Source organism: Crocuta crocuta, unplaced genomic scaffold, assembly GCF_008692635.1.
Source record: "Crocuta crocuta isolate KB4526 unplaced genomic scaffold, BGI_CrCroc_1.0 scaffold388, whole genome shotgun sequence".
Classification (NCBI taxonomy): domain Eukaryota; kingdom Metazoa; phylum Chordata; class Mammalia; order Carnivora; family Hyaenidae; genus Crocuta; species Crocuta crocuta.
Window position 1 is genome coordinate 1,360,698 of NW_027528867.1, and position 25,693 is coordinate 1,386,390.

General features: G+C 35.2%; 1 protein-coding gene across 1 annotated transcript in view; it reads right to left on the reverse strand.

Annotated features, from left to right (window-relative positions):
* The window catches only part of AP1G1 (adaptor related protein complex 1 subunit gamma 1), an 81,202-nt gene that overhangs the window by 25,589 nt on the left and 29,920 nt on the right, over positions 1 to 25,693 (reverse strand). The window contains exons 3-9 of the mRNA XM_077756355.1: positions 18,741 to 18,865; positions 9,812 to 9,953; positions 8,126 to 8,222; positions 6,826 to 6,902; positions 3,563 to 3,658; positions 3,048 to 3,128; positions 2,749 to 2,847 (exon numbers count right to left, since the gene is read on the reverse strand). Coding sequence (XP_077612481.1) covers positions 2,749 to 2,847; positions 3,048 to 3,128; positions 3,563 to 3,658; positions 6,826 to 6,902; positions 8,126 to 8,222; positions 9,812 to 9,953; positions 18,741 to 18,865 — 717 coding nt within the window. The remainder of the gene's footprint in view (positions 1 to 2,748; positions 2,848 to 3,047; positions 3,129 to 3,562; positions 3,659 to 6,825; positions 6,903 to 8,125; positions 8,223 to 9,811; positions 9,954 to 18,740; positions 18,866 to 25,693) is intronic.

The window sequence follows — 25,693 nt, forward strand, 5'->3', positions numbered from 1 at the left end:
AACTCTTAAAATCATATTCTATTTCAACAGTAACTGCTGAAAGATTATGTTTTAAAGTTATATTGTTAGTGGAAGAATAATGCTGGTACAGCCTCACTGGAGAAAAAAATCTGCCAATAATAAATATGTTATTATATATACATATATATTAAATATGTTAAATATCACCTCTGCTTCAACAATTCTTCTAGGAATTACCTGGTAAACACACTTGTACAAATGCACGTATGTACATATGCATAAGAATCTACTGCAAGACTATCTGTAATCACAAATGATAGGGGACATCCTAAGTGTTTGTTTATAGCAAATTTACTAAATACACTATGACGCATCCACACAATGGAATATCATGCAGCCACTGAAAAGAATGGATGGATTCAGGCGCCTGGGTGGCTTAGTTGGTTAGGCGTCCAACTCTCTATTTGGGCTCAGGTCATGATCTCATGGTTTGTTCGAGCCCCGCATGAGGCTCCATACTAACAGTGTGGAGCCTGCCTGGGATTTTCTCTCTCTTTTCCAAAATAAATAAAATAAACTTAAAAGGAAAAAAAGAATGGTTCTGGCACATGCTACGACATGGATGAACCTTGAAGACCTTACGCTAAGTGAAATACTCCAGCTACAAAAGAACAATACTATATAATTCCACTTATATGAGGAATCTACAATAGTCAAATTCACAGAGACAGTAATTAAAATTATAGTTGCCTGGCATCAGAGGTAGAGAATAATGGAAAGTTATTGTTTAATGGGTACACAGTTTCAGTTTGGGAAGACAAAGAAGTTCAGAAGATAAATGGTGGTGCTGGTTGCAAAACAATGTAAATGTATTTAATGCCACTAAACTACAGTTAAAATGGTAACTTTTATATTATGTATATTCCACCATAATTATTTTTTAATGGGAGTGGTCTCTATACATGAATATGGTTTCTCTACATGAATATGGACTAGCTCCAAGGTAATGTTAAGTGAAAAGAGTAAGGTGCAGGACAATATATATATGTTACTATTTTGTTTGAAAGGTAGGGAGAGGAAGAAAACTAACCTAAGTTACTTTGGTTTAGTTCTCTGGATACTGGAATGTTAAAGACAAAAAGAACCATATACAAATAAATACTAAATTGTATTTAGTAAATCTGTTTTGGCTATGAGCTAGCAATTCTTTTACCATTAAGTGATTGAAAGAATGAATAAATTCATGAGGGAAAACTCTCCATACAGAAGAATTCCAATTATTTAATGAGGAAAAAATGAGGAAAAGAGAAAATATCTTTGGAACGCCACCCTAATAACTACTGCAGACAAGATTCTCTGATGGATACTAAAATTGGTGGGCCAAAAATCTAAGAACACGGTATTGGCACAGCCTCAAAGTGTCTCCTTCAAAGTATTTTTAGTTACAAAGGAAAAAATAACAACTTTACAGTGGAGAGACACAACAGACACTACCTTAACCAGATGATCAAGGTTAATATCACCAGTAATGAGACAAATAGATAATATATACTTCCTGATATGATACTGAGAAAGGCACATCACTTCTGTGGCGGTCTTGCTAAAAGAACAGAACCTCAATCTAATTATGAGGAAATATCAGAGAGACCCAATTTGAGGGACATTCTACAAAGTAACTGATCAGTACTCTTCAAAAATGTCCAAGTCATGAAAGGACAAGGAAAGACGAAGGAACTGCTATAGACTGGAAGACACTAAGGAGACATGACAATTAAATGCAACGTGGGATCAAGGATTGGTTCTTGAAACAGAAAAAGGACAGAAGTAGAAAAACTGGAAAATTTTAAATAAATTCTGTAATTTACTTAACAGTATGGTACCAGTATTAACTTCTTAGTTTCAGTAATTATCTATAGTCATGCATGATGTTAACATTGGGGAAACTGAGTTAAGGGTATATGGGAACTTGGAACTAATATTTGCCACTTTTCTGTAAGTATAAAGTACAAAAAAAAAAGTTTCAAAAAGTGGGTAAGAGAAGAAATACACATGTATAGACACATTTTATTTTTTATTAAAAAAATTTTTTTAATGTTTTATTTTTGAGAGAGAGAGACAGCATGAACCGGGGAGGGTCAGAGAGAGAGGAGATACAGAATCCAGAGACAGACTCCAGGCTTTGAGCTAGCTGTCAGCACAGAGCCCGATGCGGGGCTCAAACCCACGAAGCGTGAGATCATGACCTGAGCCGAAGTCAGACGCTTAACCGACTGAGCCACCCAGGCGCACCAGACACATTTTAAATATAAATAAAAAAACATGTTAGAAAAGGATAACCGTATTCCCCACCAGAAGAATGTGAAAGCTACCCACAGCCATTTTCTTCCCAGCACACCTTTTGTACTGTTTCAGTTTTTTTTTTTACTTTAAGTATTTCTTAAAAAGAAACACAAATATTTAAGAAAAACAGATTAACTCAAATATGATGTCTTGTTCAAAGTGAATACGATTCAAATCACAGCTCTAGTAAAAGCTTTTCTGAAATGTCTACTTCACTCAACAACATCTATATATCTACCTATACCTAAGATCCTCCAAACTTTATTATAATCTATACTAAAAGACTTCAATGGAGGGAGTGATACTTTAGATACCAAAACACAGCATTATATATTCTGTGTCTCTTTCCTAAAGTTAATTTCCAAATGCAATTCATTTCCAAAGTACTCAAGTCTAACTATTCTACTTGAAATGCATAGCGGGGAGAAAGATTTAAAAAAGACTTACTCGCAGTCCACTCTCTGATTTTATGTCCATGATAGTCAAAACCGTTTCATAAAGAATAGCATTTCCTACATTTTTACTAGTCTCCGTATTTGTGGCAACCTGAAAAGTCACAAGAGGGCAGTACATAAGTGATAAAATAACACTTTTGAAAAATATCCAGAGGTAACAGGGACCTTTTGTGACTGATTACAGCTGCTGATGAGGAAACATAAATAATTACTACTCATCTAACCATCATCACTCTGCTCCCTGCTATACTAAAATGAAGATTCAATGTAATGCAGATTGGGTCTACTCACCTGTGCTAATATATCATTCATAGCTTCACTTGAATCATCATCATTTCGTCCTAAAATTCTTAATAACCGCAAAATTCGTACCTAACGTGCAAAATATGAGAGGTGTTAACAAATAATGCCTGACACAAAGGAACTTACTCGATATGAAATTCAAATTATTTAAATGAAGTCTTAGATCCCATTAGAAATGACCAAAATTCAAACAGAAGAATTTTAAACATTATCTTTAGAGAAGTAATGTATATTTCTATGTCTTAATGAAGTAATGAGACAAGCCACACTTCATCACTGCACAGTTAAAAGGATACCATCACCTGTAGAGCTCTACTATATTGGTAAGTCAAGTCTCTATACAGTACATTAATTTTGACTATTACAACTATATATTCACTTATTAATGTAATTAGTTTAATCAATTAACTACCAAATTTCTACCAACACAAACTTAAAAGGAAAGAAACAATCTATTCCAAAGGTATTAAATTAATTTCTCCAAAATTCTCTTTCAACCTCACCTGCAAAAAGGGGTCACTGATACCAGAAACATCATGTTCTGGTGAATATCCCGACATGATGAGGTTCTTTAGAATACGAACTAACTGGGGCACAAGCTGCAGAGAAGAAACATGCATCAAAAAACAGTGAACATCAACTAATTTCTCATGAATAGACAGGTGATTTGGCTTAAAAACAGGGTACAAGGGTCTGAGTCCAAGAAAATTCTATTGATACAATATGCTGGTATACCGCTGACACTTGACAAATATAACTTAGGAGTATTTAGGCCAAGAACTCAAGAAGGAATATGTATTTTTATCTAAGGTAAAAACAAATGACTTTTTTACTCCAGAGTTATATATAGAAAGATACTACAAACAACAATATGTCAGAAGGCCTATGGGAACCAAGTCAAACAGATGCCTACAGGGCATACTGCATTTTTACTTCTATAGAACTTGACATACCTAGGTAATATACACATGTTCAATTTTTATCCATTCAAACATTTGGATATAAAATGTCATCACCAAAAATACTGGTGATGTTATTAAAATTACAGTTTTAAAATATACTATCTCAAAGAGAGGAAAAAAAATTCTCTGCTCTTAAGATAGGGCTAGTTATAGTCTTTTCCAACAAACAACAGAAATACAAAAGCCTTCAACATTGACCAAGGGGAAAAGACACATGGAAAGTTACATTTTTACATTAAGAAGATACCAAGGCCATGAATGATTTCCTTTCCCTATTCTCAACTCCTAAGACACAATATTTGGTAAAATTTTACTTCAGCACTTAATTATACAGACTGATTTGTTGTCTGCTTTCTTGTCTTATTTTATTAATACACATTCCTTATGGTCAGAATTCTTTTCTTGTCCTTCCATTGTCCATTAATCATAACACATAGTAGAGGCAAGTCTATGGCCAAGCTGAACTTTTTAAAATGCTTTAAATATCATCATTCATTTCATTCTGTTGACCTAGCACTTAATGTTAAACCCTATTCCAAAATGTTTGCCACAACAGGAAGTTTTCTAGGCTCCAACTAAAAACTCAATTTAGCTACATAAACAACTCTAAGCACCTAAAATTAACAATACAAGTGACCAAAGTGAAGTGAATCACATCTCTTTTGGAGGCAATCAGAACAGCCCCAATTTTGTTGAAGCTCAATTACTTTTTATCAATTACCTCTGGCTCTGCTCCCTCCATACTCTTCAACTCTAAAAGATCAAAACAAAAGCCAAGCTATGCCCAATGTATGCACTCACAACACGTAAGGCCCATTTATAAATGCAAGAAGAGCATAATCTGTATGAATTTTAAGAGGTGTAGCCATAACACTTCAGGATTAAGTCATTCGTAAGTCATTTAAACAAAATTCTAACTTGGACAACTCCAAGATTAAAACAAACCTAAGCTACGGTGACCTGTAAATTCTAAGTAGAATCCTCATTAAATCTGTCAACTGTGGGCAGATTTATATTAGAGGTGAAAATAATATAAATTTATGAACTGCTTTAAAATGTAAGTAAGTTTGGATCATCTAGTTACCAAGCTCTGCACCAAAAGCAGCTCACATTGCATACTTCCCAATGGCCTCCTTTTTTTGTACTACACATATCCCTAATTATTTGTTTAATCTGATTTCGTGGAGAAGTCTTTTTTTCCTTGGGCTACTAAATTCAGAAATTGTTTTGCTCACTGACAAAAAAACCAGCACACCACATAAAACTGCCTTGGGGCAAAAAGCACAAATGTCTAAGTGTTTAACATACAAATTCTTGGAACCCAGCTTTATTTTTCAGATGAAAATGCAAGTTACTAAAAATGATGACAAGACATACAAAATAAGATGACAAAGGGAAGGGCTGCAGCCATGAAAATCAGTCGATGCCCATCCCACTCGACTCAAAATGCTTTTCATATTCCAAAACTTCCAGAAAAGATTAAGTGCAGGTAAGGGGGAAATAAAGGCTCTAAGTCTGAACTGAGAGCTCAAAAACACATACAGAGCTTTTTAAAGTATGAGGTTACCCACACATGGCTCTAAAATATCTACTTCAAAAAGAAGCAGAGTTTTGTGCCAGGCCCCCAAACTGATCTGGAATTGCCATCACCAAAGCCACTGGGAAACTGTTCAAAGTTTCTCAAATGAAGAAGAAGAAATGGCAAAGAAGGAGGTTTATAATTCAGGAAAGGCTGCAACTGAAATCCAAGGCTGATTCTGGAGTAGGGAGTTTAAATGACAAGACAAAAAACTGGACTAGGGAGTTAGCCAAAATTGCCAGAACAAATAACTCATAGTATTAAGCATAGCTGCAGTGTTAGTATATTTTTTAAAAGCCACATTTGTGGATGGATGCACAAAAGCTACTAAGGACCTAACGCCAGCATGCACCATCTAAAAGAGGGTTAATTCTTACCTTTTCATTCTAACATACAGCAGGATTCCAAACAGACAACAGGAACAAAACATACAAAGCAAGCATTAGGGACAGATACGGGCCTCATACTATTTACAATTATTTAATCAAGACAGGAACATCTAAGAAAAAAAAAAGTGCCCCCCCCCGAAAAAAAAAAAAACTGCTATTAGAGCTTCATGAGATCTAAAATACAAAGTAAGCCCTATTTATTGAGTGATCAGCATCTTATAAAAGGAATTAAAAACACATGTAACTACCCAAAGTATAGCTTTCCGAGTCCTTACTACTGTCTTCTTTACTGTCTTCTAAAAGAAAGTGGAGAAAACAAAAATTTCCACTTTGGAATGTTGTAAGAAAGGAAGAGAGGGACCTAAGTAAGCTAGACTCCCACCACCAGTCAACAGCCTAAAACGAATAGAAGGTGACCCTGTGTTATGTAAAAGTAATGCCAAATTTCACTCTGCAGTTTTCACCTCAAAAAAATTTACCTGTCTGTAACACACACACACACACACACACACACACAATTCCTGTTTGTAATCTGATCTCAGGTTACATTTCCTGACTTCAATGTGAAAACAGCAGATAAAGCACATGAGAGGCTGGTATGTCTGCCAACAATGAGAGAAGACTTCTATTATGAAAGGAAAAACACTGTACCACTGCCAGTTCTTATATGCCTGAATCTGGCTCCCAGCCCTAACAACACAGCAGGGCTGGTCAAGTCCTTTATTCAGTTCAATAGCTTCCTTTCAAAAGAAAATTCATAACTGAGAAAACCATGTGTTTTTTAAGAAAATCATTTTTCAATCAAGAAAAGCTTAGGCATACGGAATGGTGCCTACCTTTCTGAAATGTGCAAGCATGTCTGGGCTTCGTTCACACATTTCTGTGAGGAGGACTACAGATGTGTGAAGGACACCTGAGATAAAAGAGCAAACAAAAACTGAAAAATGAGGCTATATATTATTCAGCTTCATAGAACAGGGTTTTGAGTTCTGAAGGTCAATTCCAAAAGGATAGTTGTTACTTTTGTTTTTTAATCTCCCAAAGAAGCTAAGCACTGAGGTGAATACAAAGGAAGTATTTCACAGATGCCTGACCTAATACTGGTCAAGTCAGTAGAATCAGAATATTTTAAACAATTATGTGACCAAGATAATTGCTAAAAAATGACAAACAACACGTGTCTCCTCATCTGAGAATATCCATAAGGACATGCTTGGTCAATATAAGCTAGGTATCATCTGCTCCATACTTAATAAGCTGTTAACTGAGTTCTGATAATTCTAGGAGAAATCTTATTAAGACTGGAAATTTCCAGGTAAATAATATCACAACTCGAAGGTAATTATGGATGACAAAGTGAACGTGCTTGTTCCACAGCAAATAAAAAGGATCTCACAATAATTCCCACTAATAATAAATAAGTACCCTAACAATTAATTTGTTCAATAAGTAGATTTTGAGCCTTATAGGCACAGGACTGAATTAGTCAAATTAAATACACCTTAACATTTTTTTCTCTTAGCATTTAGTAGGACACATGAATTTTCTTTACTCAGAACTTGAGTTACGGGCTTCAAAAGAAGAATAAAATGTCTGGGAAAGAATATCCATGTTCCATTTAATTTCTCTCAAGTTTAATATGAATATATCTAAGTACTTATAAGTTCCTATTACAAGTAACCTAAAGGATCTTCATAAATCTTACATTCCTACCACAACACAATAAAAAAATAACTTTGCCTATTATAAAATAGCCAGGAAATCAAGGTGTTTTACACATGAAAACCAAGGCTAGGATATTTCGTATATTACATTAAATATCAGTAACTTAACATAGTACTTTTAATATAGTAAAAGAAGACNATAAATAAATAAATAAAAATTAATAAGTTTAATATTTTCTGATCAAAAAAAAAAGAAAAACAAGTTAACTATGAAGGTATTAATCTCTAATTATAAAAGCAGGTTATGAGCGTAAAGAGAGATTCTTAGATCGATCAGCCCTTCCTGGAAAAGTGGCTACGCACAGAAGAAAGACTATTCCACTGCACTGAAACTGAAGACCATCAGTGGCTGAAGCCTATTCTCTTTCCTTTTTTCCCTCAATACTTCATAAGTACATCCAAATCACATTACCATGGTTCTTTTCATTCAATAAATTTTTTGTTGCTGGTAAAAACATCTCCATAAGTTCAGGAACCTTCCTGATGACATGAACAGCACATAGTGCTGCCTATAAAAAAAATAAAAAGGACAAAAGATTTATTTCAATTAAGTCAGGGCAACCAACCTTACGAAACAAGCAAACAAACAAAAAAAACCAACCAAAAAAAAAACCTTATCAACTAGTTCACCTACTAAAAGAAGAAAGAAGAAGGAAGTCAGATATCAGATGTATTATATACTAACTGATTAGGGCTTTCCAATTTATACTATTTCATTAATGAGAACTTTTAGTTCACCTGTCCCTTAATTCATACATTAGTAAATAAGTAGACAAAAACTTCCTAGACTAGACCATAGTTAACATGAACTTATCAGACAAATATAACTTATGTAGAGTTTTACAAAGTTTTGCAGAGACTTCCATCTGTGATAATCATTCTTCTGAGTAGGATACCAAAAGGTTTTATAAAAAACAGGATGCGAATGAAAGATACTACTGCTGTTACTTTTAATAATATTTACACCTTCCCCAATTCACTCTCAGCTGATATCAAGAAAATCATTTGAAAGATAACTAGCTAGTCTCTACTGAAGAAAAGATGGTCTTGGCTTTTTCAGTGGAAAGAAAGATACAAAGATTGACTTTGATTATGCCCACCAAAAATAACCATAACTACTATCTGCTGGAGCTAAATACCATAAAAGTTTAGATACACTAACTAGAAAAGATTTCAGCTAATACTTCCCAAGTTATATTTGGGGTAAGAAGTTTTTTCCAGTCCACAGGAATGTTTTATTTAATGAAATAATGTACTTTTTGAACAAGAGCAGCCCACACTTTGTTTAAGAGAAAGCACTGGCTTTGGTTTGCAATCATCATTAACAGTGTATGATCCTGGAAAACAGCTTGGTCCTTACAACATCTTGCCTCACACCATTAAAATAGAGGCAATACTAAGTGTTCACTTCTTGGGAGTTCTAAATTTTTCATCCTTTGTTTATGAAGGTTATGGAGTTCAAGCACAATTTTAAAAAACAAAATGTTTATATCAACATATAAAAGCAAGTAAGAGAATGAGATCACTGTCTTCCACTACTATTCCATTTAGACACACCAATTTAGAAAGTGTGTTCTAGATCATCATTCTCTATAATTCTCTTGGTCCCAATGGAACTGCACTTTCAGAGATTCAAAGGCACTAATACAAAGACAAAGGCACAAATTATTAGAATAAAAGTAAATTCTTAAAGTTCTGTTCATTATCACTTTGTTTAATACTGTTTACAATCCAGTAAATTAGGTAGTAATTAGGTTTCTAGGATACCCAGTAACATGTTTGTTTATAAATCATTTGACTGAAAAAAGAGGAAAAGAATTAAACTATTCATAATTATCAACTAGAATTAATTAGTAATAAAAAAACCACCTCCAAAATTAGAATAAACATAAATTTTGATTTAAAAACATATTATATTATTATATATTAAAAATATATTATATTCATATGTAATCACTTGAAATACATTTACTGAAGAAAAAAGTACGTTATATTATCATCAGAGCTCTCAAAAACAATTTGCCTTCTCATCTCCATAATATTCCCTAATATTCTCCATCTCATCTGAATGCAGACATTTGGTTTCATTAAAAGTTACCTTTTTTCTTAAGTAAGAATTGGAGGTTTTCAGGAGTTTCTCTACCTCTCCTGCAAGATCTCTGCACATCTCTGAGGAGCCCATGCAGCCGAGGGTACAAAGTGCTAGCCCCTGTACATATTGCGTGCTATGATTAAGATCGCTGCAAAACAAAGAGGTATAAATGAACATGCTATACCGGTACTCCCCATAAAGAAGGTTCACAATCTAAGGAGGTGCCTCTGAATGATTCACAATTACTCCAATAAAGAAAATAATTAATAGAATTATTTGTTGCAAAATATGTTTGCTTTAATTTTATTAGACTATCTATACAGTAAACTGATTAACAGTGTCTCCTACATACTTATAATTCCATGACTCCAAATACCAAAGTAACAGAACTTTGACAGGTTATCTGCTGAAGACAAATTACTGTAGAAAATTTAGTAAACCAATGAAAATGAAAACTGACAAAAACAGAAACTGTTTTTTAAACAGTTTTAAATAAAGCTGTATCTTTAAAATATTTTTATTTTTTTTCCTCCATTTTTTTTAAAGTAGGGTCCACATCCAACTTGGAGCCCAAGGTGGGGCTCAAAAGCACAATGCTGAGATCAAGACCAGAAATGAGATCAAATCAGATGCTTAACCAAATGAGCCACCAAGGCACCCCTAAAAGATTTTTAATATGCTCTATCACTAACTACCAAAAAAGGTAAGAAATTTACATAAACCAAAACCTTTAAAAAATTTAGAAAAAAGTCCCCACTACTAAAGCATTTAAGACAACTTAAACATCACAAGAGAAATACTTTGAAACCTCTAACCTTTTGGTATAGTATTAACCTTGATGTCACGTTGATTTTTGTTTTTATTTTATGTATTCGAAAGAAAAAAAGAAAAAAAAGAATCACTAAAAAAATTAGCTAAATTAAGCCTCCTTTAACAAACTAAGCTAGATATTTACAGTGAGGCCCACTATCAGGTGATACAAATATACAAAATCCTATTTCTAGCAGACACTGATTAATGTACAAAATTATTTACAAGGAAGTGTACAGCTGAATTATTAAAAGCCTGAACTAGTAAACTCGTCTATATATTATAATCAATGCTTACTTTAAAGAAACTGAATTATTATATGAGTTATGCTACTTCTACCAGCTTTAAGAACATTTTACTACCCGTTAGTCAGGCAGTTCTAAAGGATTTTAGTGGTTAAAAGATCTCTGGAAGCCCCCAAGCCTGTCTCAGGGGGTCTGTGAGAGCCAAAGATTTTCACAGTACTAACTCATTATTTGCCTACTGTACTGACTTATGCACTAATGATGCAAAAGCAGTGGTGGGGAAAACTACCAGCACATTACAAGTCAGAGTAGTGGCACCAATAACTAGTGTATTCAATGCCACACAGAGGGAGGAAGGGAGGAAGAGAGTTTGTTTCACTTAAGACTACTTGTGACAAAGCCGTAAAAAAAGATTAGTTTTATTAAATCATGACTTGAGTGCACACTGCTAAGTATCGTGTGATGAAATAGGAAGTATGCATAAAGAACTGCATACTGAAGTGGTAATCTCAGAGAAAAGCACTTGGGCATTTGTAAGCTAAACTATGAACTTTTCAAATATACATGATTTTTTGTTTGAGAAATAACTGACAACTATAGTTATTAAGATTTTGGTATCTGGCAGGCATTTTCTGGAAAAAGAGCCAACCTACCCTATCACTTCAAAAGCAACAACTGACAGTATTTGTTGCCAATGATAAAATCTAAGCTTTGAAATAAGAGGCAGAATTTTGGAAAATCAGTACTACCACGATGAACTTCACAGTCTATCAATACTTTAACTCAGTGAGCAATTTTTTCCAAATGACTTAGGCATGGTATTACAAACGCATAAATGAAAAAGATTCTTTCAAAGTGCAAGACAGACCAATGGGTTTAATGTAACAAAGTACCAAACTTCACTGATATGGTTTCAAATTCTACTTTGTAACTAATCCTTAAGAATGACCAATGTTCACAGCAGCACTCTCAACAATAGCTAAAACATGGAAAGAGCCTAAGTGTCCATCAACGGACGAATGGATCAAGAAGATGTGGTTTATCTATACCACGGAATACTACATGGCAATGAGAAACAATGAAATCTGGCCATGTGTAGCAACATGGATGGACCTTGAGGGTGTTATGCTGAGCGAAATAAGTCAGGCAGAGAAGGACAAATACCATATGTTTGCACATATAGGAGGATTAGGAGGAACTTAACTGAGGACCATGGGGGGAAAGAAAGGGGGAAATGGTGGGGGAAAGGGAGAGAGGCAAACCATGAGAGACTCTTGAATGCTGAGAAACAAACTGAGGACTGATGGATGTGGAGGGGAGGGGGGAGATGGGCATGGAGGAGGGCACTTGTGGGGATGAGCACTGGGTGTTATATGGAAACCAACCTGACAATAAACTATTTGTAAGAAAAAATAAATAAATAAATAAACAAGAAATTGGGAAAAGAAGAAGAAAAAAAAAAAGAATGACCACTTAGGGAGTTTTGGTATTAGTATCAAAGATCCAGTTATTTGAAGGGCTATTTCTTTTTCTAACTACATTATCTGTGAAAGGCTGTATGTTCTTCAAATACTTCAGTTAAAACACAAGATATTGTATGCAGAAGCAAATACAACATCTAGCTGTCTTCCATTAGGCCATATATTAAAAAGATTTACAGAAATGGGAAATAATGCTATTTTTCTTACTTGAATTTTTTGTTTTGGAAAATAGTCTATTTTTCATTTTAAAATGTTATTTATGTTAACATGTAAGGGGTTCATTACTGGTAACTTTGTTTCTTTATTTAACTTTTGTGTGTTTTTAAAAATTTTACATCCAAGTTAATTAGCATATAGTGCAATAACGATTTCAGGAATAGAATCCAGTGATTCAACCCCTACATATAACACCCAGTGCTCATCTCTACGGTGTCCTCCTTTTTAATGCCCCATGCCCTTTAAGCTCTTCCCCCCCACCCACAACCCTTCCAGCAACCCTCAGTTTGTTCTCTGTATTTAAGAGTCTCTTGGGGAGAGGGAGGGAGGCAAACCATGAGAGATTCTTGAATGCTGAGAAGAAACTGAGGGCTGATGGGAGTACAGAAGAGGGGGAGGGGTGTGATGGGCATGGAGGAGGGTACTATTGGGATGAGCACTGGGTGTTATATGGAAACCAACTTGACAATAAACTATTTAAGAAAAATAAATAAAACTCAAATGCATTAAAAAAAAAATCTCTTATGTTTTGTTCCCCTGCCTGTTTATGTATTACTTTCACATCCCTCCCCTTATGTTCCTGTTTTGTATCTTAAATTTCAGATATGAATGAAGTCATATTTCTTTCTCTAATTTCGCTTGGCATAATACACTCTAGTTCTATCCACACTGTTTTGCAAATAGCAAGATTTCATTCTTTTTGATCACCAAGTAATATTCCATTGTGTATATATACCACATCTTCAATACCCATTCGTCTGTCGATGGACATTTGGGCTCTTTCCATACTTTGGCGATTGTCAATAGTGCTGCTATAAACATTGGGGTGCAGGTGCCCCTTCGAAAGAGCACAGCTGTATCCTTTGGATAAATGCCTAGTAGTGAAATTGCTGGGTTGTAGGATGGCTTTATTTTTAATTTTTTGAGGAACTTCTATACTGTTTTCCGGAATGGCTACACAAGTTTGCATTCCCAGCAGCAGTGCAAAAGGGTTCCTCTTACTCCATATCCTCGCCAACATCTGTTGCTGCCTGTGTTGTTAATGTCAGTCATTCTGAAAGGTGTGAGGAGGTATCACATGTGGTTTTGATTTATATTTCTCTGATGATGACAACTGATGTTGAGCATTTTTTCATGTGTCTGTTAGCCATCTGGATATCTTCTTTGGAAAAGTGTCTATTCATGCATTTTACCCATTTCTTCACTGGATTGTTTGTTTTTTTGGGTGTTGAGTTTGGTTAAGTTCTTGACTTTGGACAGTAAACCTTAATCTGATACTTACAAATATCTTCTTCCATTCTCTTGGTGGTTGTCTCTTAATTGTGCTGATTGTTTCCTTTACTATGCAGAAGCTTTTTATTTTGATGAGGTCTCAATGGTTCATTTTTGCTTTTGTTTCCCTTGCCTCTGGAGAGGTGCTAAGTAAGAAGTTGCTGAGGCCAAGGTCAAAGAGGTTTTTGCCTGCTTCCTCCTCTAAAATTTTGATGGCTTCCTGTCTTATGTTTAGGCCCTTCATCCATTTTGAGTTTATTTTTGTGTATGGTGTAAGAAAGTGGTCCAGGTTCATTTTCTGCATGTCGCTGTCCAGTTTTGCAGCATCATTTGCTGAAATGTCTGTCTTTATTCTACTGGATATTCTTTCCTGCTATGTCAAAGATGAGTTGGGCATACATTTGTGGGTCCATTTCTGGGTTCTCTATTCTGTTCCACTGATCTCTGTGCCTGTTTTTGTGCCAGTATCATACTGCCTTGATGATTACAGCTTTGTAATACAGCCTAAAGTCCGAAATTGTGATGCCTCCAGCTTTGTTTGGCTTTTTCAGGATTGCTTTGGCTATTCAGGGTCTTTTCTGGTTGCATACGAATTTCAGGATTGTTTCCTAAATGTCCAACTGACGAACGGATCAAGAAGATTTGGTTTATCTATACAATGGAATACTACATGGCAATGAGAAAGAATGAAATCNGAAAGAAAAAAAAGATAGAATTCACCTGTGGGGGGGAATAAAAAAATAAAACTATTAATTTTTTAAAAAAACAAATTTCAGGATTGTTTCTTCCAGCTTTGTAAAAAATGCTGGTTATTTTGATAGGGATTGCAATGAATAAAAAGGTAGCTTTGGGTAGTATCAACATCTTAACAGTATCTATTCTTCCAATCCATGAGCATGGAATATTTTCCCCTTTTCTTGTGTGTCTTCTTCAATTTATTTCATAACCTTTCTAAAGTTTTCAGTGTACAGATTTTCTATCTAGATTATTTCTAGTTTTTTTTTTTAGGTTAGGTTTTTTCCTAGGTATTTTATGGGTTTTGGTGCAATTATAAATGAGATCAATTCTTTGATATCTCTTTCCTCTGCTTCATTATTGGTATATAAAAATGCAACCGATTTCTGTCCATTGATTTTATATCCTGCGATTTTGCTGAATTCATGGATCAGTTCTAGCAGGTTTTTTGGTGGAATCTTTTGAGTTTTCCATATAGAGTATCATGTTGTCTGCAAAGAGAGAGCTTGACTAACTCCTTACTGATTTGGATGTTTTTATTTCTTTGTGTTGTCTAACTGCTGAGGCTAAGACTTCCAACACTATGTTGAATAACAGTGGTGAGAGTGGATATCCCGTTCGTGTTCCTGACCTTATGGGAAAAGCTCTCGGTCTTTTCCAATTGAGGATGATATTAGTGTTGGATCTTTCATACATGGCCTTTATGATCTTGAGTTATGATCCTTCTATCCCTATTTTCTTGAGGGTTTATATCAAGAAAGGATACTGTATTTTATCAAATGCTTTCTCTGCATCTATTGAGAGGATCATATGGTTCTTATTCTTTATTTTATTAATGTGATGTAGCATATTGATTGATTTGCAGATATTTAGCCAGTCCTGCATTACAGGTATAAATCCTACTTGATCATGATAAAAAAAAAAAATTCTCCTACTGTATTCTTGGATCCGATTGGCTAGTATCTTGTTGAGAATTTTTGCATCCATGTTCATCAGAGAAACTGGATCTCTAGTTCTCCTTTTCAGTGGGGTCTTTGTCTTGTCTGATTTTCGAATCAAAGTAATGCTGGCCTCAGAGAATGAGTTTGGAACATCTTCAAAAGAATATGTTTAACTCTTCTTTAAACGTTTGGTAGAATTACCCTAGAAAGCCGTCCGGCCCTGAGCTCTTGTTTTATGGGAAATTTTTGATTAGTAATTCAATCAATTTACTGGTTATGGGTCTGTTCAAATTTTCTATTTCTTCGTGTTTCAGCTTTGGTAGTTGATATGTTTGTGGAAATTTGTCCATTTCTTCTAGATTGCCCAATGTATTGGCATATATTGGCTCATATTCTCTTATTACTGTTTGTATTTCTGCAGTGTTGGTTAAGATTTCTCCTCTTTCGTTCTTGATTTTATTTATTTGGGTCCTTTCCTTTTTCTTTCTGATCACTCTGGCTAGGAGGGGTTTATCAATTTTGTTAATTCTTTCCTGGTTTCAATGATCTGTTCTACTGTTTTTTTTTTATTTTGATATCATAGCTTCTTCTCTAATCTTTATTATTTCTTGTCTTCTGCTATTTTGGCGCTTTATTTACTCTTCTTTTTCCAGCTCTTTAAGGTGTAAGGTTAGGCTGTGTATCAAGACCTTTCTTCCTTCTTTAGGAAGGCCTGGATTGCTATATACTTTCCTCTTATGTCCGCCTTTGCTGTATCCCAGAGGTTTTGAGCTGTCGTGTTATTATTTTCATTGGCTTCCTTCTACTTTTTAATTTCCTCTTTAATTTCTTGGTTAACCCATTCATTCTTTAGTAGTGTGTTCTTTAATCTTCAAGTATTCGTGGTCTTTCCAAATTTTTCCTTGTGGTTGATTTCGAGTTTCATGGAGTTGTGATCTGAAAATATGAATGGTATGATCTTGATCTTTTTGTACTTGTTGAGGGCTGATTTGTGTCCCAGTATGTGATCTATTTTGGAGAATGTCCCATGTGTACTCAAGAAGAATGTGTATTCCTCTGCCTTAGAATGAAATGTCCTGAATATATCTGTTAGGTCCATCCGGTCCAATGTGCCATTCAAAGCCACTGTTTCCTAGTTGATTTTCTGTTTAGATGATCTGTCTATTGCTAGAAGTGGGGTGCTGAAGTCCCCTACTATTATGGTATTATTATCAATGAATGTCTTTATGTTTATGATTAACTGATTTATATATCGGGCTGCTCCCACACTGGAGGCATAAATGTTTACAATTGTTAGACCTTGCTGGATAGTCCCCTTAATTATGATATAATGCCCTTCTTCATCTCTTGTTAACAGTCTTTATTTTAAAATCTAGTTTGTCTGGTATAAGTATGGTTACTCCAGCTTTCTTTTGGCGACCATTAGCATGATAGATGGTTCCCCATCCCCATACTTTCAATCTGAAGGTGTCTTTAGGCTAAAACAAGTCTCTTATAAACAGCACCATTACTAGTAATTTTAAATAAACTAATAAATGGTTTTAATCTTCCCCAAACAAAGAAAGGAAAAGAAGGTAAAGTATAAATTAGCCAGGTTGTTTGTTACTATACAATTTGAATATTTAAGTTAAAAATTACTGGAAAAATAATGTTTAAGAATTAACTACAACTTTACCATTTAGGTTCCCAGTTCCCAAAAACTTTTGGTTGACTTTTACTTTTTCAACGGTTAAGAATCTTTGTTTGCATAATGCAAACTCTTAAAATATCATATCTAATATTTTAAATGTTTATTTATTTTTAGAGAGAGAATGTGAATGGGGGAGTATCAGGGAAAGAAGGAGAGAGAGAGAATCCCAAACAGGCTCTACTCTAACAATACAGAGTCTGATGTGGGGCTCAATCTCATGAACCATGAGATCATGACCTGAGCCAAAATCAAGAGTTGGATGATGTTTAACCAACTGAGCCATCCAGATGCCCCATCATATCCAATTTTTAAAGATTCCAAGATCTGTAAAGACTTAGAGCTTTTCTATGCCAACAAACCACAAGGGAAACATTCATTATTAAACATAAAACTGCTGGTACACTATAATGCCCTATAATACAAACAAAAAGCAAAGTTAAATTTAAAAAACCACCAGAAAACAAAACCCATTAACAAGTGTTTAAAAAAAAAAACATAAATGACCCAAAGTCCTTTAACTTGAGCTTAGAATGAGTGCCAGATCAATTCCCAACTATTAATTCTCTCTCAAATTCACTTGGAGCTTGACTAGGTCTCATTAAAAGAAAAAACAAAGATTTTTTTTTTTTGCTTTTATTTATTTATTGTTTTTTCTTAAATACTATATTGTCAAGTTGGTTTCCATATAACACCCAGTGCTCATCCCAACAAGTGCCCTCCTTCATGCCCTTCCCCTCTCTCCCACCCCCATCAGCCCTCAGTTTGTTCTCAGCATTCAAGAGTCTCTCATGGTTTGCCAAAGATTTCTTCTTTATCTATGTGCCACAATCTTCGATTTTTATCAAGCTATAAACCTATACTTGAGTTTGGCATTAACTCTAACATGAACTTGCTGCTAAGCAGAACTGCCAAATCATCAGCATGTGATTGAAGGCTTAAGTAATAAGAGCAACAAACCATGCAAGAACAAAAATTAAAGAAACTCTCAGAGACCTATCCAGAATAAGTGTATAAAAGACTCATGCTGAACAGGTAGAATGTAGCCTCTATGACACCAAGGANTTAATAAATGTAACATTTCATTACTCATGGTATTCAAGAACCTGGAAATATAAGAAAGCTCTGATTTATCAATGCTTTTTCTATTCTATGAAGGCCCAAATTCTTGTCTCACTGCCAAACTGTGTTCCTATGCCTGAAGACGTACAGCAACGCCTTCATTTAATTAAATTATCCCCTACAGAAGGTTTAAACCTTTGCTTACCCCCTTTACATATAAACTACAAGAGCAATGCAAACATACTTTTTTGTTTTTTAAGTAGGCTTCACGTCCAGCATGGAGCCCAACATGGGGCTTAAACTCATGACCCTGAGATCAAGACCTAAGCTGAGATCAAGAGTCAAGATGCTTAACTGACTGAGCCATCCAGGTGCCCCAAACATATTCTAGATGGTAAATAAAATCAATAAACAGAAGCTCTTGATATTATAAGAAAAATCTAAAAGCACAAAGTAGTTATGAAAAGAAGGAAAGACAAGACTTACTTCTTGATACAGTTGGTCATGAGAAGATGGACATCTTGTCTTTCATCTAACAGCAGCATTGCCCCTAAATAGCCAATGCGTTTGTCTGTGAACTTTTGAGAGGCAATAAGCTTCAGACACTCCAACTGCAAATTAAAGAAAAAAGAAATTAAGAAATTGCTAACAAAATCAAGAAAGCAATTTTTTTAACCCAGAGTCAGTGGGTAAATAAAATAAATAGCAACCTGCCTAAATAAAAGGGAAATATTTAAGATCTTTGGAAATCTTGATAACAGCTATCAAGTTTTAGAATAGATCATCTCAGCAAGGTCCTATGATATTTGCTATCCAAATAATTTGTGACATTTACCTTAGTTCCACAGATTCAAATAAATACTAACTAGTAAAATATTATAACAATTATTAATAAACCCAATTCCTTTTTTTATAAAATTGTTAAAATGTTTTTATTTATTTCTTAGAGAGAGACAGACAGCGTGGGCAGGAGAGGGTGAGAGAGAGGGGGTATATAGAATCTGAAACAGGCTCCAGGCTGTGAGCTAGCTGTCAGCACAGAGCCCAACACAGGGCTCAAACCCGCAAACTGAGATCATGACCTGAGCCGAAGTCAGACGCTTAACCGACTGAGCCACCCACGTGCCCCTTAATAAGCTCAGTTCCTAATTTAATCTCTAGGTTGTACTATAAGAGCACCCAGCTTATATCTATATTTAAGGTCTGTTTCCAATTTTGAATATCAAAAAAACTCTTGGGGCGCCTGGGTGGCTCAGTCAGTTAAGCGTCCAACTTCGGTTCAGGTGATGATCTGGTGGTTTGTGAGTTCAGGCCCCGCATCAGTCTCTGTGCTGACAGCTTGGAGCCTGCTTCTGATTCTGTGTCTTGCTCTCCTGCCCCTCCTCTGCTCGTGCTCTCTCTCTCTCTCAAAAATAAATGAACATTAAAAAATTTAAAAAAAAACCCTCAATAACTGGAAATACATCAAACACTATCATAAATGTCAGGAATAGGAGTGCCTGAGTGGCTCAGTGGGTTAAGCATCCAACTCTTGATCTTGGCTCGGCCACTACCTCATGGGTCATGAGATGGAGCCCCACATCGAGCTTTGCACCAACAGCATGGAGCTTGGTTGGGATTCCCTCTCTGTTTCTCTCTCTCTGCTGTCCCCAACACATGCACACATGTGCACTCTCTCAAAATAAATCAATAAACTTAAAAACAAATCAGGAATATACAACTGAAGAGGCGATAAAGAACAACTAACTTTAATATAATAGGGAAAGTGCTACATTTTGGGCTTGAACCATGTAGTAGGGAGAAGTGAGAGGAATAAAAATATACAGGGGAAAAAAAGCCAGAGGAAATCTCAGGAGTGGAATTAACCTAAAATGTCTTCTGTGACTTCTTTTTTACATAACTGTTAAAAATTCTCAGAGCTTAAGAGTCTTTGTGTTAAACAGTTTGTCTCTCTACTTAGCTTTTCTTGAAAGTCACAATCACTTCAATATACTTTATCATTCCATCTTGACTAACATGGAAAAGGCCAAAATTCCTTCTATAGCAATGGTTTTCAAAGGTGTACCTATGATAGGCTTTCCAAGGAGTTTTGCAAACTATGTTCCCATTTAGAATCACTGCATCCCAAGGAAAGGGGCCCAAATGCTGACCTGCATACAACAGTGTAAAATCATGTGAGACTACTCCCCATCTGGATTTGCCTGTAAGCTCAAAAGTGAAACGGAGTATGGAAAAGAATTCACAAAACTGTTTCAAGCTATTTAAAAATTGCTCTCTCAATTTATCTGCATTAGAGAAACACTTAAAGTTGGGGGACCTAGGTGGCTCAGTCAGTTAAGCATCCAACTCTTGACTTTGGCTCATGTCATGATCTCACAATTCGTGAGACTGAGTTTCACGTTGGGCTCTGCGCTGACAACATGGAGCCTGCTTGGGATTCTCTCTCACTTTCTCACTTTCTCTCTCTTTCTGCCCCTATCTCAAAATAAATAAACATTAAAAAAAAAAAAGGTAGAAGCAGCACCTAAACTTATCAGAATGGCTACACCACAATGAACAAATGAAAGAAGCCTCCAAGAATAACCAACATCCAAAACAGGAAATGCCCTCTGAAACTGACAAAGATTATATAACAACCCTTCCTTTCCTTCTATGCATTCAATTTAAATTTTAAAAACCAATTTCTGAAATAGAAGATGAAAGTCATTTTTACAATATCAGCAGAAAAATTACTGCTGAGATGAATGAGAAAATTAGAAGCTAAAGTATTATCAGAAAATCCTAACTCTTTTTCAAATGGAAGGCTTTTTAATCTTCCCATTTAATAATCCTATAAATGAATATTTTAGCAGTGAAAAAAATCTTTAATGGTCAGGTATCACTAAAATTTTTATCATCTTTACTGAATTATGCTTCAAATAAATTATCTAAGATTTCTGTGTTAAGATGAACTAATGAGAAAGACAGACTTTACTCTTATACATTAATATTACTTTGTATTTTCTTAGGGCCAAGTTTTAAAACAGTCACAGTAAAAGTCATCAGTGACTAACGAGTACAATTTGTTGGTTTTCTGTAACAAGTGTACTTGTTACAGAAAACTTACCTAAAAAACTAAACAGTGAAAACAAAAACTACAATTTAAAGGGACAAACATGAAATTAATTATTTTTAATATTCCCCATTGGTACAGTTACTCTGCATCAAGAATAAGCATTTACTTTATAAAGACGGCAAATTTGAGAAGGAATATAAGATTACAGACTGGAAATGGCATTTGAAAAATATCCTCCGGTGAAGGGTTAACTTTGATCATACTCGACACTTAGGTGTCCAGCAATAGTGCTGAGAAAGTACTATGTTTCATCTTTAAGAGTAGTACCAAGTTTTCAACTGTTGAAAAAGAAAAAGGATGGAGGGGTGTACAATTGGGTTTTGGGTAAATATGAGGGAAGGACATCCATTTTTGAGCAGCAACCACTAAAACCACAATTCTCACGTGACTTACAGAAGAATAGGGAAATCAATTAAATGTTTCTGCCCCTTAGGTAACAACCTCAAATTCAGTACTACTCACTGAAAGTTACTTGAAAATCTCACCTGAAACACCAACCCACAAATCTAGCATATGCTTTAAGACTACGGTAAACAGTTCAGCTTTTATAGTGACACAACCACAGCGATAAAAAATAAGTTTTGCTTTTTTACACCAAACTCTGTAAGCAAAGTCAAAAGACAAATGACAAACTTGGAAAAACTATTTCCAACTCATTTCACAGACATGAAATCTTATATAACAGAATCCTACAAATTGATTTTCAAAAAGAGCAGCAACTCAGTACAAAAATGGGCAAAAAATATGGACAGTTCAAAGAAAACAAAAATGATTTATAAAAAAACATATGAAATGGAGTTTAATCTCCTCATAAAATATATGCAAACCCAACTAGGTAAATTTACTTTTTAAAAAAATCACTGAACTATACAGTTGAAAAGGGTGAGACACAAAATAAGCCTCAGTGAAGTTATTAGAAAAGAAACACACTCACAAGCTGTAAGGAGAAAGATCTGGCCTATCTAAATTACAAATACACGTATCATTTGACTCAACAATTTCACTTTTAGAAACTTACACATTTACATTCACACATGTGCAAAATAATGGGTATTACTCATTTGTAGTATTACTTAAACAGTAAGAATGGAGGAGCACCTGGCTGGCTCAGATGGCAGAGCATGAGACTCCCGATCTCACGGTTGTGAGTTCAAGCCCCACAATGGGTGTGGAGCCAACTTAAAATAAAAAATTTAAGGGGAGCCTGGGTGGCTCAGTCAGTTGAACATCCAGCTCAGGTCATGATCGAACAGTGCGGGTCTGAGCCCTGCCTCTGGCTCTGTGCTGACATCTCAGAGCCTGGACCCTGCTTCTGAGTCTGTGTCTCCCTCTCTCTCTCTTTGGCCCTCCCCACCTCATGTGCTCGCACACTCTCTGAAAATTATTAGAAAAAAAATTTTTTACTTAAAAATTAAAAATAAACACTGGAAATAAATGTGCATCAAAGGTATCAGCTTAATAAATCACAATTCATAAATATCATGGAATACTACTCTGGATACGCTACCATGAGTATGTCCAAAAAGCTGGAAAAACAGGAAGTTTTTTTAAAATTGATATGAGCTAATCTTCAAAACAGATCAAGAAGCAGAAAGTGCAAGGGGAGGGGGCATTTCCATTGCCTGGAGATGGATAAAATATCTCTGAGGGATAGACAAGAGACGGTTGCCTATAAAGAGGAAACTAAGTGACTGGAAGAGGGCAGAAAATGGAGTTTTCATCGTATATTCTTACTTTATTTTTATTTTTTTTATTTTAGAGGCAGGGGAAGAAGTGCAGAGAGAAAGAGAAAGAGAGAGAGAGAGAGAGAGAGGAATTCTCAAGCAGGCTCCACACTCAGCACAGAGCCAGACACAGGGTTCGGTCCCCTTACCCTTGGATCATGACCTGAGCCAAAATCAAGAGTTGGACACTAAGCTAATGAGCCACCCAGGCACCCCCATTATCTATTCTTTTGTATCTTTTACACTTTCCATCAATGAACTGTCATTATCTATTCAAAAGATAAGTAATATTGGACTAGGAGGAAAAAGTTTAAAACCGCAAGACGAAGGGAACTTTTAACTTGTGGTTAGAAAAATTAATGCTTTAATTAAAAAGAAAAAACAACCTAGGAAAACTATTCCCTCTCCAAAACTGAATAACATGTAATGTGAAAAACTAACCAAAACAAAACAAAACAAAACAAAACACTTGAGTCTTGGAATTGTTTTGTGAAAAACACTTTGAAAATTTGAGACCAAAATCTTAGGAAAATACAATTCAATAAATGGGAAGAATCGGCTTTTTAAAAATAACTTAGGGGCGCCTGGGTGGCTTAGTAGGTTAAGCGTCCGACTTTCGCTTAGGTCATGATCTCGCAGTTTGTGGGTTCGAGCCCCGCGTCGGGCTCTGTGCTGACTGCCAGCTCAGAGCCTGGAGCCTGTTTCAGCCTGTGACTCCCTCTCTCTCTGACCCTCCCCTGCTCACGCTGTCTCTCTCTCTCTCTCCTAGAAATAAATTTAAAAAAGCATTTAAAAAAAATAAATAAAATAAAAATAACTTAAATTTATAATGAACGATTACTGTCTTATTCTATTATACCTGTAATGCTGCAGGAGCTTAAGAAGTACGTCCATTCCTTATCTCTAATCCATGGGATGGCTATTATTTTTTTTTTCTGCTGGCAGTTATTTTGTATTTTTCAGCATCAGTGTCTTCCTTGTCAACAATGCTCTTTCTACTGGCTTTTCAACAGCAACCTTCTCACTCTCCCCTCCTACCTTCCATCCCAAAGATCTCATTGTGTTAACTCTCAGCTATTCACTGATTTTCTTTATATAGGACTTACTTTCCAATTGTTTTTGAGTTGCTACGGTTTTGCTTTAATTTCATAAGTTACTAGTTTACAAAACTAGTACCAACGTACTAGACATTCTCACAGATACCCAGTTGAGAAGTACATAAAAGGAAACCAACATCTGAATATATATCATAAATGTGATATATATATATATATCCTATGGAACATATATATGTATATGTCTTATATATATTTATTTGTGACAATTATGCACAAGCTATATGAAAACAAGTTAGGAAGGGCACTCATGTAGGTTAGAAACAGTAAGAAAAAAAATTAGAAAAAGATTTCCTATCTCTTTTATTTCCTAACTCTTTCTATTTATAGTGGAATAGAAAGAAACAATTTGATTTAGAACCCTAAACCTGGGTTTAGCTGAAAAGCCTGAAGCAAATTATTTCAACAACCTGGGCCTCAGTTTCCTCATCATTAAGATAACTGGCCATATCATAAAAGATCACCCTAACACTGCCCTCCACTCCCTGCTTTCAAGGCAAGTATGGCAGTCACTAATTCTCTACAAGTGATCCTTAAATTGGCCTAAGAATTTTTCTCAGCAGAAACATTTCAGACAGCCATTAGCAACAAGCCTAGAAGAGTGAAGTTACCAGTTCCCTTTGGAATACAATGCCTTAAGGAAGTGGTTTCCAAACCTGACTGATCAAAATCACCTGGGAGAGTTTTGAAATATGTAGGTCACCCCCAAAAATATCTTGATAGGTTTCAGGTAAAGCCTGACAATTTGATTTTTATAAACCTTTTCTAGATAACTCAGTGTTTCCATTTTCTCCAAATTTCAAAGCAATTTTTAAAAAAAGGTTTCTGGCCTTGTTACACCTTTCTAAAGCAAGTACAAACATTGCCCTTTATGAACATTTAATCTGGTTGCCCTTTAAGAAAAAAGTTACCCCTATTTTGTTAGCTTTCAGAACAATTTACCACAAGGTCAAATGCACATATACATTTGCTTTTAAATTTAACATTTGAGCTTTATGATGTGATAATCACCTTGATGAAAAGATGCACATAAACATTAATGGATCTGCAACTGACTGATTAGGTATTTTAAAAAGCTACCTTTATTTCAATTTAATATTCAGAAATAACTTTCTAGTTTATACACAAACACACACACATTTAAAGGTTAAGCCTTGTGACTACTTTACCACTATGCAGTCTGGCAACATAAAAATCTGTATTTGAGACCAGTCTGTTTCATTCTTCTGGCAGAGGGGGAAAAAAAAATAAAACACTTAACAGTGTGATTGCATTCCATTTCTCCATTTTAGAAAATTATGAAATATTTCACTTAAAAATAAACAAAAAACATCATGTAACACTCACTGAACCACACCAACCAGCTTCATCAACTCTTAATGTTTTACCCTTACTTTGTTTTTTAATATGACAAATTCAATGGAAGCCTTCTGTACACTCTGCCTCAATCCCATTTCCTTCTTTCTATCCCACAAGTAACCAAAA